The sequence below is a fragment of the Dama dama genome, chromosome 10 (genome assembly GCF_033118175.1).
Source record: "Dama dama isolate Ldn47 chromosome 10, ASM3311817v1, whole genome shotgun sequence".
Taxonomy (NCBI): domain Eukaryota; kingdom Metazoa; phylum Chordata; class Mammalia; order Artiodactyla; family Cervidae; genus Dama; species Dama dama.
Genome location: NC_083690.1, coordinates 3,798,351 through 3,813,268, shown reverse-complemented (window position 1 = coordinate 3,813,268; position 14,918 = coordinate 3,798,351). Strand labels below are relative to the sequence as shown.

At 51.7% G+C, this 14,918-nt stretch overlaps 1 protein-coding gene across 1 annotated transcript in view; it reads right to left on the bottom strand.

The window, feature by feature from the left end:
• PDPK1 (3-phosphoinositide dependent protein kinase 1) overlaps window positions 1–14,918 on the bottom strand; it is a 62,864-nt gene that overhangs the window by 35,278 nt on the left and 12,668 nt on the right. The window contains exon 2 of the mRNA XM_061152621.1: window positions 1,556–1,819. Coding sequence (XP_061008604.1) covers window positions 1,556–1,819 — 264 coding nt within the window. The remainder of the gene's footprint in view (window positions 1–1,555; window positions 1,820–14,918) is intronic.

Genomic DNA, 14,918 nt, shown 5'->3' with positions numbered 1-14,918 from the left:
CCAGCTGGGGCTTCTCTGCATCCAGAACAGATGGCATGCACTTTCACCCACGGTGGAAACCCAGGGACACTGGGGGGACGTCACAAACATGTCCTCATTTTCCAGGCAACATAAACATCCTGTGAGGGACAGCTGAGAGAAGCAAAGAACACTGCTTCTTTTACTGGACTCATGCAAGTAACTGCAAAACACCCAAGGTTCTTTCCAAAACAGTTTTTCTCTTTCTGAAAGAACCTGTGAGTACCAGAGCTACTGGGGCTGATCCTCAAAGTTGAAGGTTTTTATCATGAGGACCCAATTCTTCCATAACTTAAATACTGCCAATAAAAAAAATCTAAATTAAAAATGTAAATGGAGCAAAGGTTAACAATTAAAATGATATTGGGAACATGGGTGAGCTGTAGTATGTCATGTTCTCTGTATTTTGAAATATTTCACAAATGGAAAAAGAGAAAAGGAAAACAAATTTCATACAAGGTTTCTTCACAGAAAGGCCAGGCAGGGAAGTCTCATTATCCAGGATCTCTGCTGCCGTCAGGAGACCAGGGCGGGCGGCAGGAGCCTGTCTCTCCTGCAGGCACAGGAGACAAGACCCCACGCCAGCCGGGGGACCGTGGTCCTGGCCTCCCTGTGCCTGCAGCGAGCCTCCCGCCCCACCACAGCTCACAAGGCCTCCTCCTCAGCAAACAGCAGCTTTGCACCTTCACATCTTTGCTTGAAGAGGAAAAATACGACAAAGACAGGTCAACTCTCTCAGGAAACAAAAAGAGTGTACCGCAAGTCTGACTCAACAGTACTGTGATAATGCTTCTGTTCATGAAACTGAGGACACAAAGATCTGGAAGCTAGCAGGTCGTGGGTTGCAACTCAAGCAAACATCAAGTGTGTACTTTTTACATACATTTTAGAAACAGCAGAAATAATAGAGGTTGTTCAATGTCTCCCATCTGAAAAGACCCTGATGCTGGGAAAGATTGAAGGTGGGAGGAGAAGGGGACGACAGAGGATGAGATAGTTGGATGGCATCACCAACTTGATGGACATGAGTTTGAGTAAATCTGGGAGTTGGTGATGGACAGGGAGGCCTGGCGTGCTGCGATCTATGGGGTCGCAAAGCATTGGACACAACTGAGTGACTGAACTGAACTGAATGTCTCCCAACAACTGTGAACAGACACTGACACCAATACTGAGGTTCAATCTAAGGAAAACTCCCAGGGTCTTGCCAATAGGACACAATGATATGAAATGTCAGTTGCCAATGCCTGACAAGAATAAAATTTCTTTAGAAAATTAAAAACAAGATCATGAAATGCCTTTTAAAGCTTTCACCTACAAAAATCACAGCTTAGATATTTTAACCATCTGATCTGCCTGGTGGCAGCCAGCCCCAAGTCACCTTCACTACAGGAGACGAGTCCCCAAGGGGCCCGAGACACTCTTCTGGGGTGGAGCGCCACCACAGCGTCTAGGCGCCCAGCTCCGCATCCCAAGAAAGGCCAGTGCTCCCAAGGAAAACACCCTCATCCGACAAACAGCAGCGGCGTGTACTCACTGTTGAAAATGAGCCTTCACCTAGAATCTTCCCGAACTTGAAGTCCTCGGGCCGTTTCTTCCGGGGCTGCGGGGGCTGCGCGGCGTGCTGCAGAGCGCTGGCGCTCGCCCGAGGCTGGGCCGCGGTGCCGTCCATGGCGGGGCCCTGCCTGCTCCCCCCGCTGGGAACGCCGGGGGCCGTGCTGGACTCAGTCTGGGTCCTCACCATTGATGGGGATGGGCAGGAGCATAACACCACGCTGGACTGAATGGGAACCGTGTCATACTGGGGGACACAGGAAAAAAGAGGTAAGGTTCAAGGCGGCTCACTTTTCTGAACGTATGAACTCAAGTCTAGATGTCGCTGAGCCCCCACCAAGCACAGGGCAGGCCGTCCGGCGCTCGGACGTGCAGCCCAGGCTGTGGCCCTCTACTCAGAAGTCTCGTCCCGCTGAAACCTCGCCCTGCCCCGTCTGCGTGCCCACAGACCCCCCGCCCGCACCCTCTCCCTCAGCACCGCGTACGCCCCCGGCGCCCCCAGCCCTGCTCAGCTGGCCTTCCCACCACAGGGCCTAGCCTAAACGCCTTCTGTGGCCTGTCACAGAGCAAGCTGGTCCAAACCCTATGACCTCAGGGTCTCCTGTCCCAGAACCCCTCCCTGCTCACCCACCCACACATGATACCAGGCGAGACGCACAGAAGGCACCAGGACTTGGACAGAAAGGGCAGCTTCAGACTGTGTCCCACAGCTGGACAGGGCGGGCACCTAGCAGTCCCGGGACACGGAGCGTGACCGAACGCAAAGAAGAGTCCAAGAGCTGCTGCTGCGCATGCAAGGCACAGCTGATGGAGAAGAATGAGCCGCTCAGAAACAACAGCAGTGGAATAATGCTTAACATCTTGAAAAAGTAACTGATTCAGAGCCAAAATGCTCACTGCACACCCAAGTTACCTCCAAATCAATTAAGGAGATGTATGTTTTTTTAGTTATTTAAATAAATTTAAAAACCTAACAAGGTTTTTAAAATTTGCAATCCCTATTAAAAGAAGCCGGCTTCCTTGCAGAAACTGACAAGATGATTCTAAAATTCTTACGGCAATTCAAGGAATCCAGAATAGCCAAACAATCTCAAAAAAAAAAAGAACAAAACTGGAGGACTCACACTACCTGATTTCCAAATTCATTACAGAGCTATAGTAATCAAGACAGTGTGGTACTGTATAATGATACACACACTGGGGAATGGAACAGTCTAGAAATAAACTCCTAAGTCTATGGCCAATCTTTGACAAGGGTGCCAAGACCCTTCAAGGGGAAAAAGCCTTTTTCTGCCAATGGTACTGGATATCCACATGCAGAAAAACAAAGGTGGCTGCCTTTCCCACATCAAAATTTAACTCAAATGGATCAAAGATCTACACGAAAGAAATAAAACTAGAAAACTCTTAGACGAAAATATAGGAGTAAATCTTTATGATCTTGGCAATGGTTTCTTAGATATGAAACCAAAAGCACAGGAACAAAAGAAGAAACAGATCAAAGGGACTTGATCAAAATTTAAAACTTCTGTGCTTCAAAGGCAAAGAACCACCCAAAGAATGGGAGAAAATATTTACAAATCATCTATCTGATAACGGACTTGTATTCAGACTATATAAAGAACTCAAACAATTCAATTAAAAACGAAACAAAACAGAATTTAAAAACAGTCAACAAATCTGAGTAAACACTTCTCCAAGGAAAAAACCATACAAACGGCCAAAAAGTACCTGAAAAGAGGTTCACCATCATTAGCTACTACAGAAATGCAAGTCAAAGCCACAGTGAGATTCCATTTCACACATACCAGGATCAAAGAGATAACAAGTGTTGATGGAGACACACAGAAGTTGGAACCCTCACACTGCTGGTAGGATGTCAAACGGGGCAACCACATCAGAAAACATTACAACAGTTCCTCAAAAGGAAACAGGTACCATACAACTGAGCAATCCCACTCCTAGAAATGAAAACACAGGTCCACACAAATCTTGTACAAGCATGTTGACAGCAGCATTATAGATAACTAAAAGGGTTGGAAAGGACAATCCACAGATAAATGAATAAACAAAATGCACTGCAGCTATAAAAAAAACTGAATACTCAGCCATAAAAAGGAAGTACTGATATACTCTACAAACCAGATGAACATGCAAACACTATGGGATGTGAAAAGGGCCTGACACAAAAGCCACATATTGTGTGATTCCATCTGTATGAAATGTCCAGATGAGGGAGATCTACAAAGAAAGGAAAATTGGTGGTTGTCAGCGGCTGGCAGGAGGGGAGAACAGAGTGGCTGCTGATGGTCAGGGGTTTCTTTCTGGAATGATGAGGATGTCCTGGAATTGGAAAGTGGAGACATATAACCTCATAAATACACTAAAACCACTGAATTACACATTTTAAATGGGTGGATTATACAGTATATGAATATCTCAATAAGCTGTTATAAAAATAGCTGTATCACAAATGACTACATAAATTTATATATAAGATCTCATTCGAATCCATAAACCATCAAGACTGTTTTTTAACACAAGAATAGGCACCAAAAAACCTCAAGTAGCTCAGAGTTGTGAAAATGTGTGTCTCAAATGCAAGCGAGAGCCCCAGAGACCGCGGCACACATTTTTGACTATGGTGAGAGGCTGGGAGGATGAATTATTAGATAAGAAGGACGATTAGGTATGCTTACAACACAGAGACACCAGAGGCTGGCAGGACTATGCCAACCCACACAGGACAAGCCGACCTGTACAGCGGTGGCTGGGACCATGAACCCGTGCTGCTAGTAAGATGGTTCTGGACAGCGACACGGTGACCGTCAACAAAGTGACGACAGAACTCTCACCAGTGGGATACACAAAACACTCACGAGAGGTGGACGGACGTACAGTTAAAATTTAGATGGCCATTAAGGAAGGATTTTTAGATAGTGTCAAAGTTAAATCGGAAATACACAAAAGTTGTGCCCACAACCATTAAAAAGAAAAGCCTTTCCAGTCTGAGCCTAAAGCATTCCAGCAGTGACATCATGGGCCTACTCATCACCAGACTGTTGTGGAACAACACGGAATGAACTCAGAGCACCCAGATTTGTTCCTAACAGTCCTGCCCTTTAAAAGACCCAGGAGAGCACTTGGCTCCACATCCTGGAACAGGAAGAAGGCTGTCAACATGGGCTGTGATCCTCTGCTACGTCTGAAAAGGAGGCTGTCTGTGTAGGAGGAAAAGGCAGGGAAGCTGGCCTGTAGGGGTTGTTACTGGCCACGCTGTGTCCCTGCAAACCTAAGTACAGCCACTAAGAATAAGCTAAAACTGGGGAAAATCAAGACTGCAACCACACACACAGGTAGGTGGTAAGAAGTACATCAACGCGGTAACACAAAAGCAGGCTGAAGACAACTGAACACTTAATTTTATTAATTTAAACACGTAAAGGAGTGTGGCCAAAGTTGTTTCTTATATGTATATTGTTGTTTTTCAGTCACTCAGTCGTGTCTGACTCTTTGCAACCCCCTGAAATGAAGCACGCGGGCTTCCCTGTCCACCATCTCCCCGAGTTTGCTCAAACTGTGTTTGTTCAGAAACACTAGATAAAAATTTTCTCTCTCCGTTAATACAAAGAAGAGAGATGCAGGGAACTATAAAGAAGCCAGAGTCCTACAGGAAGTGCACCAAAAAAGGCTGGACCGGCGGGCACAGTAACCAACAGTGTGCAGAGTGGGACAGCTCAGCCACAAGAGAAAAGCTGATGGAGACAGGACGCTCATCTTAAGATGCACAAAAGCCAAGCAAGTAAGAAACACATCTAGATGGAACCTCCTGTGACCCGAACGCGATGAGCACAGAGGAGGAGAAGTGAGGCAGCGGATGGCAAGGAAGGCAGGAGCCTGGGCCGTCCCAGGTGGGGCAGGCCAGGCCAGGGAAGGCTGGCTCAGGCAGGTCACCCCAGAAGACACACCACATGCCAGCTCCAGAGCTGCACCCCAGCTGGGACGGGCAGGCTTCATTTTCACTTCAGGCAAGGTACACAAATATGAAGGAATTAACTCAACACACAGAATCAATGAAACACTAGGAGACTGTGACTAACAAGCTTTGTAAAGACTATCTAAGAGAACCTGCCTTTTTAAATGCGGCCGACAGCACAAACGTGACCAGCAGTGCGGGCTCTCTAGCTGGAATGGGAGCCCGAGGTGACCGGTTCCTTCTGGAAAACTGCCGTCTCCGTGGACACACTGAGGCTCACAGTGAGTCTAGTGTGCCTGATGCACCTCATAAACCCTCCATCCCGGGAGAGGTCCCAAGGGCTGGACTCAGCTCTGTGGTTCAGCCAGTACCTTAAGGGTTTGTCCCTATAAACAAAGCACACAATCTTTAACACAAGTGTTTAGCTGCTCAGTCGTGTGCAACCCTTTGTGACACCATGGACTATAGTCCGCCAGGCTCCTCTGTCCCCGGGATTCTCCAGGCAAGTATACTGCAGTGGGTTGCCGTGCCCTCCTCCAGGGGATCTTCCTGACCTAGGGATCGAACCCATGTTGCCTGTGTCTGCTGCACTGCAGATAGGTTCTTTACCCCTGAGCCACCAGGGAAGCTAATAGAAGCGTAATCAAATTCAGTAGCTTCCCCTGGATATCAGCTGGAACTTTCTGTCCTCCAGGGCAGTGGGAAGTAGGGAGGAGGTCACAGTCACCATGCCGAGGTCCATCAGGAACCAAGACAGGCCCGGGCTGTGCTCAGCATCCAGGCCAGGGGCCTGATGACCCCAGGCTGTGCCCAGTAGGGCACCGAGCACCTCACGGGCTTCCCAGACACAGCCAAGGCGTAAGCGCTCCCTGTGCCCGCGGGTCATCCCCAGTGCAAACTCCGAGGCCCAGGACTGAGGCACAGCAGGGCTGTGGGACCCAAAGGGACTCCACGAGACGGGGGAGGAAAGAGCCGGCACTCCAGCAGCGCCACCCCAGGCACTGCTTCAGATTGGCGGCTCACACCCCCAGTGGGGTCACTGCTGCCCAACGGGAGGGGGGCAGGGGGAGCACCACGGGTCCCTCCCGGTTACTGACCTCACCTCAGCGCCCACCTCCCACCAAGCAAGGCTCGAGGAGACAACGGGAAATGCACCGGACAGTGCAAATGCTGCTTTTGATTCAAAACTGACACATGAACTACTAAGTAAAATCTCAAACATGAAGTTTTTAGATAACAAAACATGATGAGTAGATTCATGGACCTGAAAAAGGTAATTTTACAGATATGCTTCTGGACCCAGTGACTATTCCAGCAACAGTGCCCACGTGGGTTGCACATGGGGTCTCAGCCCAGGCGAGGGACAGCCCCGAGGCGAGGCGCTGGAGGCGGGGTGCGGTGGCGGGCCCCGGGCGTCTGCACGCACGGGGACAATACCTGGCGGGATGACCACCCTCGAGCCAGCTAGAGCAAGGACAGACGGCCCTGGCGTCAGGCAGCCCGGGGAGGCTCACACGGTAAACGCGCCTTCTGCCGGCTTCAGGAACACCTGTCAAGGGTCGCACTCTTCAGCTGCAGCCTCCTGGATGCGAAATGAACACGCGTCCAGCCCACGGAGGCAGCCTCCAAAGACAAAGACAGGTGTGTCTAATGAGACTCTAGCTGACACGGACATGCTCCTGAGTGCTTCCTCTCCATCAGAGCAGTTTCTCCAGAACAGGTTCTCAAAGGAGAGCACAGAACACAGAGGTCTGCTCCTGACCTCAGTGACACAGACCCCACACGCAGCCTCCCTCCAGGCGGCAGCACTTCTGGTGGACACACAGAAATCACGAGGCGTGCTGAAGATCAAGCCATCTCGATAGAGCTGGACCTGCCTCCAGACCTGTGACACGGAGCACCCCTGGCCGGGCAACGAAAAGGGAAGGAGCAGACGGTCGTGCTGGAGAAATCCACTCAGGTCCTCCTCAACACCGGTCCGCAGTGAGTGCCTTGGAAGACGCTCCGGCCACCTGTATCCCCCGCAAGCTGGTCACGAGACAAAGGCTGGAGCCCAGGGTTTTCCAACCAGTAAACATCAAGGCCCTTGAGGCTGACACTTATTCTCACAAGCACTGAACTCTGGCAAGCTCCCAGCCCCAAAGCACAACTTCAATGAGAGGTTTGAAGGCAGGAGCTGATAGGCCACTCCTGAAGGACACACACCACATAAACTAACATAAACTAGTAAGTCTTCTGTCATTGGAAGCTGGCTGCAACTGTAGGCATGCTCTGGACAGCTGCAGAAGGTTCTAGAGCCAGAGCTAAGCTGCGCCCACTTCAGTCTGGTGGGCACTGAAGCAGAAGGCTTGACTGGAGTCGGAGCAGAGAAACCATGTGTGCTGGAGCTGCCGGCGGGTGGAAAGGTGACCCCGGGGCCAGGCTGCGGGGCGGGAACAGGACGCCGGGTCTGTACACACACCAGCCGCCTCGCCCGGACAGAAGCACCATCCTGGCCTCAAACACCAGAAGCCTGCCACCGCCCCCGAACCTCTGAGCCCTCACCCCCGAACAGCATGGCGGAGCTTGGAGAGGGCGATCGCAGCCCGCCGACCGCGCCTCAGCGACTTCCATGAGGGCACCCTCTTCTCCAACACCACCTGTTATTTCATAAAAATATACGCACTCGTTCTGCTCATCACTGTTTCTTAAAGGAGGTAAATGAACCACATTATTAACCCAAAGACTCAACAAACATGGCCACTGCTAGCACAGGCCCAGGCAGACGTGGTCCCTACCTCTAGGAAGCCACATCCTACAGGAGAGGGAGTGACAGACCCAGGTTCACACCCAGAACTCACCGAGGAGAATGTGCGGGCAGCTGGGCACAGGTGGAAGCATTTGGGGGGCCGGGGGGTGGCAGTGAGGGGCTGGGGGAGCAAGCTAGAGGGAGCGGGGAGGAGGGGGGAGCGCTGCCACAGGTCCCAGGAGGCTGACAGTGGCTCAGGGGTGCTGCGACGGCTTGCAGGGAGACACACACACAAAGCAAGATGCAAAAGTAACTAACCGCGCGTCACACAGGTAGAGTTTCACTTTCCTCTAATGTTTGAGACTCAAAATTCAGATTCAGCGGCCTTTATGAGTCAGAAAGAAAACCCAGTCATTCTGAAATGGCAATAATAGATGATGTAATACGCAGACACACACACACACCTGCTTTTCTCCCCCACAGGCTTTATGAGAAACAGCAGGGCCACCACTAGCACTTCACAGGCGCTTCAGGGACTTAAGGTAAATGCAGTGTCCTCAAGACCACACAGTTTCAGGTACTTCCCTGGTGAGTCAGTGGATAAGACGGAGTACTCCCTATGCAGGGGGCCCGGGATCGATCCCGGGTCAGGGAACTAGATTCCACATGCTGCAACTAAGAATCGGTATGCCAAAACTAAAGATCCTGCATGTTGCAACAAAGATTCACGACTAATACCTGGAGCAGTTGAATAAATGATATTTTTTTAAACAGTTTTATCTACTTCATTAACAAACATTCACTGAGCACCTACTCTGCACCATGCACTGCCCTAGGCACTGGAGATACAGCAAAGAACTGAGCCCATGCCCTCAGGAGGCCCATGTTCTAGTGGAGGCAGGCTGACCCCCAAAAAGCAAAAGCCAGGTAAAACCCAGTGTCCCAAACGGTGATAAATCCCTGAGAAAATACAGCAGTGAAGGAAGACAGGAGGGGTACAAATCTAACGACCAGAGGCACCCCCACTGGGAAGGTGACCTCTGACAAAGACCTGAGGAGGCGGGGAAACTTCAGGGAGAGGACTGGGGAATGCAAAGGCCCGGGGGCAGAGCGGCTCTAGACTCACAGTTGTCCGCTTGACCCTCGGGACGGGCCACCTCCAGACAGGACCTCTGGATGCCAGGCAAGACCTCAGGATCCCTGAAACCCCCTCCTCTGGCCATGTATGGCACCCTCTGGGCACCTCAAACCTCAAGGGGGAAGCCTGAGATGGGGTTTCCTGTAGGGTCCAAGCACCTCCTGCACCGATGCCGGGCGAACCCCACTGTGGGGTCACACATCAGCCCTGGGCGGCAGATGCCGACCACCAGACCACGGCCGCTCTGGACGCGCCCCAGAAGCTCCCGCTCTGCGCCAGCACCACGGGCATGGTGACACAGGGACCTGTCACTGCCAGCCTTTCCCCTTCGTGGAATTCTGCAACTTCCTTCCTGCCTCAGCCACAGCGCCCCAGCGACGTGCCTCAGCGCGAGACTGCCTCTCAGGGCCGCGCTGACGGAGCGCTGTTCATAGGGACAGCTCAGGGCTCCTGCTTTCTCTCCCTGAAGTCATAACTCACTGGTATGGGTATGTTTTAATGAACAGTTTCAATTCGGCAGTAAAATGATGATCGCAATGTTACCTTTTAAAGCATTTTAAAAGCATCAACTGTAAAATGAATAAGCCTACGAAGAAAGCCCTCGCCCAGTGTGAAAAGTCCAAATGTTTATCTGTACTACCACTGTTACTCTAAAGGGTTGATTTTGTAACATTTCGAGGTGATAATCAAGCTACCAAGAAGGAACTCTGAGAGTCCTCACTGAGGTCTGGAGGACTCTCTCCAGCTCTGGCCCGGGGCAGGGGTCAGGCTCACGAGGACCTCCTCCCAGCCCACAGGCCCTGCGCCCTGTGGAGACAGCACTGCCCAGGGCGCCCAGGGCCTCGGGTGAGCCACTCCCATCCAACACAGCCCCAGCGGCCCGCCACCCACTTGGTGACCCAAAATTATGGTAAACAAATACATCTGGTTACTCAACAGCTTCTGAAATGTAAGTCTCAGGAGCAATTTAAAGCTCCAGCACCCTGTCCCCCAGCCTCCTCCGCCCTGGTCACAAGTCCTCAAGAACACAGCTCTCCCCCGGGTCCTGACAGCGCAGCGTCACAAGTTGTGACTGCAGGCCTTCCTGACACACACGGCGCACCCTGAGTGAGGCACCTCCCACTGAGGGAAGGCTGGAGGCCCTGCCAGGGGCTGCAGCCCCCATCCCCGCTCCCCCACTTCCCGGAACCAGCACCCTCTAACCCACACAGGACGGGACCCCTCTGCTCCTCTCTCTGGCTTCTGGAAGTGCACTAAGTGGAGCCTGTGGCTCTGCTCCACGGTGGACAAGGACGGATGGCTGTTCTCAACTGAACTCAGCCTGAAGAGCCGGCGCCACCAACACCCAGCACCTGTGATGTCTCTGGAAACGCGGTCACACCGCCCGACACACACCGCGTCCTGCACCAGCACCGGGTCACGTGACCGAGTTAGCAGGCGGCACCCGAGGGCCCACCATCTCTGGGCAGGCCCAGGACAGCACATGAGCATCCCTAAAAGAAGACAAGCCCAAGTCTCAAACAACCGACTTCCAAACGAACTTGGAAAAGCATCGTCCATAAACTGGGCGTTCTCTGTACACTTATTTTTACAGCGATGTGTATATAAGAACATAGGATTTTCAATTTCTTTGAGGACTGAGTTCAGCAGTCTCCTCTTAAGAAGTAGAAACTCTAAAGGAAAAATTAATTTGAGATGAATTAATTTTCATATCCACAAAAACACATCAAGGTTTAATTTAATGACACTATCAACCACTAAGGGAGTTTAGGAAAATATGAGCATCGAAATATCCAGAATCCAGGGACTTCCCTGGTGGTCCAGGGGCTGAGCCTCCACACTTCCAGTACAGGGGCCCAGGTTCCATCTCTGGTCAGAGAACTAGATCCCACACGCCGCAACTAAACCCGCCCCCCGACCCTGCAAGTCAAATAAACAAACAAACACTGAAAAACAAACCCAGTATCCCACATTCAGAACTGCTAAATGTGACAACTATTTGATTGACAAATAGATGAAAATGCAAATGAATTTGGAGGAAAGGAAAACAATGACCCACAGGTTTCTTTTCCAGCTTCCATGAAGTCTCTTACACCAGACACGGCACCTCTTCCCAAGTTGCAGGCGACGACTTCCCTAATCCTTAGGAGACCAACCGCCGGGTGAACGGAAGCTGGTTTTTAAAATACAGAGCCATGTGTTTTTAAAGCACACCCCAGACCTTAATTACCTGGCAGCAGGACGGGACTGCGCCGGGCAGAGGAGGAAGCGGAGCGGGCGACCACGCACCAGCTGCAGGCACCATGGCGAGCGTGCAGAGAAGTTGTGTCAGGACGAGAGACTCATGGTTTCTCCTCCTCCGTTTTGAAACGTAGTTTAACACACTTTACAATGGGGCTTCCCTAGCGGCTCAGTGGTGAAGAATCTGCCGGCCAATGCAGGAGACACAGGGTCGATCCTGACCTGGGGCGCTCCCACACGCTGCAGAGCAGCTAAGCCCATGTGCCACCACTACTGAGTCTGCGCTCCAGCACCCGCATGCCACACCTGCTGAAGTGCGCACGCGCTAGAGCCATGCTCCGCAAGGAGAGAGCCCACCGCAGTGAGAAGCCCGTGCTCCGCAACAAGACAGCAGGCCCCGCTCACCGCAGCCAGAGAAAAGCCCAAGCGGCACTGAAGACCCAGCGCAGCCAAAAACGAATAAAATTATTTAAAAAAAAAAACACAAAAAACTTTACAATGGAAAGTGACTTATCTGTTCATCCTAACAGATATTCACTTAGCGCTGACCAGGTGTCCAATCCTACCTGAGCCCTGGGGACCAAGACGAGCAAAGCAAACAGCACCTGAGTCAGCGCCAGGAAGCAGGGGAGGGGACGCAGGGGAGCGGGTTTCCCTGAAGTTCCTCGGATCCCTTTGGATCTTTCTCTCTCATCTCTGTATCTTTATCTCTTTAGAAAGGATAAAGTGCACATGAAGCAAGAATTTCACATGAAGAACAAACTCGGAAGTCTGAAGCTAGACTCATGGTTGGCGTGATGAGAGTCAGTCTTTCAGCCTGAGGGGGGAGCCTGTCACTCCACACCGCAGCCAAGGACTCAAACCTGGGGGCCTACACACCCCACACCCCTTACTGAAGCAATCGCAACTAGATGCTTTCAAAGTGTCTTGGCTCCAAGGAGTTCCAAATTTCTACCTACAGACCTGCTGAGGAAGAAACTAACTCCATGATATCACAACAGTAAACTGTCCCAGACGCTTAACCATGACTTACTAAACCACCCAAACCTCTCACGTATTAATAGTCACCACCTCAGACAAACAAGTTACAGGTACAAGAAGAAAAGTTACCTCCAAACTGTTCAAAGCTGCACTCTGCCAGGCCAGACCCCAGCTCCGCTCCTCACTAGCCATCTGACCTTGAACGTGTTATGTCACCTCTCTGCAGCTCAGACTCTTCACCTAATAGCAGGGATAAGGAGAACCAGAACTTCCAGGCTTGCAGGAGGATTTAATGAGTTAATCTACACAAAGCACTCAAGCCGACTCAGACGGAGCATGCTATTAGCAGTTTTATGATTAAAGAACACAGAAGACACACAGTTTTCTCAACCAAGGGTCATCAGATCATAAAATAAACCCTCCAAGACCAAAATGAAGCTCATCCCCTTTCCAAATACTATTCCCTTTTCTGTGAGTAAACCTGAATTAACAATGTACTGAATGAAGAGGCCCAGCTCTAACTGCGAGGCAGACAAGATGATACAGGATGGCTGAGCTCCGGAATCAGGATCACAGCCAGGCCTTCTATGGTCAGGATACCGTCCTGCTGTCTAAGGCTTCAGTCAGCGAGAGAAAGGATCCCAAACTCAACAGGCCTCCCTGGCGCAGCGTGAGGCGATGCTCCGGAAGGCCTTGCCAGGCACACCCAACGCGCCAAAGAGAGGGGCACCTCCCTCCCGGTGCTGCACGAGGGTGGCGGTGGACTGCCCCCCCCCCCCTCCAGCCAAGCAGCTCAGCCCCAAAGGGACCCTGCTCTCCAGTCAGGAGTGCTCACTGGCAAAGAACACTCTGGTAAGAACCTCCTCGCAGCTCAAGAAATCCCACAAAGCTGGGCCCAGCGCAGAGAACCTGGCAGAGGCGGAGACAGCAACCACAACCCCCCAGCCCCGCCCAGACCCCACCATGAGGAGCCAGAGGGAAGGAGCCAAGCCGAGGACCCCCGGCGAGCTTGCTGAGATCAGGGGTAACCAGGGCTGAACCCCACTCTCTGAGCCACGGTTCACTGCTCTGTAAAGAGAGGTCGAGAACACTAACCCGCTCCTTGTGGGCTGCTGGGTGCCCACAACAGACAGGAGCTCAAAGGCACTCTGGGAAGGGCATGTCTTGTGTCCACAGGGCAGACAAGACACGGCCACTGCTGAGGCTGGACTGCGGGGCCTGGGTGCCTGCCTGTCTGCGCGCACCGAGAACACTGGCGGCCACCCGCTCCACCCACGGGAGCCTCCAAGCACAGGCAGACTGGGAGCTGGCCCACAGGACACCTCGGTCACCAATGAGCATGTGCAGCGTGACACACAGCAAAATGCCACCACTCCTGACCAGCACGGAACGACCCCGAGGAACTCCGGGTGGATGGCTGACTGGATCTCAATGAACACCCGAGTAAGACATTCTGCTGTTCCATGGTGCAGGGTAAAAAGAGTTCAGTTCAGTTCAGCCGCTCAGTTGTGTCCAACTCTGCGACCCTATGGACTGTAGCACACCAGGCCTCCCTGTCCATCACCAACTCCCAGAGTCTACTCAGTCTCATGTCCATCAAGTCGGTGATGCCATCTAACCATCTCATCCTGTTGCCCCCTTCTCCTCCCGCCTTCAATCTTTCCCAGCATCAGGGTCTTTTCCAATGAGTCAGTTCTTCACATCAGGTGGCCAAAGTATTGGAGTTTCAGCTTCAACATCAGTCCTTCCAATGAATATTCAGGACTGATTTCCATTAAGATAGGCTGGTTTGATCTCCTTGCAGTCCAGGGTGGAGACAGGACAGGAGCAAAGGGGGAAGCGTCGTGTGGGTGATCTCCAAGGGTGGCCACTTAATCTGTCCCCCTCCTCCCTTCTCCAGCCCCTTGGACCTTCTCATCCAGCCAGAGGCAGGAGGAGGAACACAAGGTCATGGCTGCCAGCCACCTGAATGAAGTCCAGTCCTCAAGCTTAACAGAGCAACCCATGGATTGCAGCCCACCAGGCTCCTCTGTCCATGGATTCTCCAGGCCAGAATACTGGAGTGGGCAGCCATTCCCTTCTCCAGGGGATCTTCCCAACCCAGGATTTGAACTCAGGTCTCCTGCATGGCAGGCTGCTTTACCACCTGAGCCACCAGTAAAGTCTAATAGACCATAAGACTCAGCAAACGCTGTCCCTGAATTGTGCTAAACGGGCAACTCCAACGTTAACTTTGTATATACCACAAAACACTGAAATATAGGATCTCTTTGCCCTTCTCA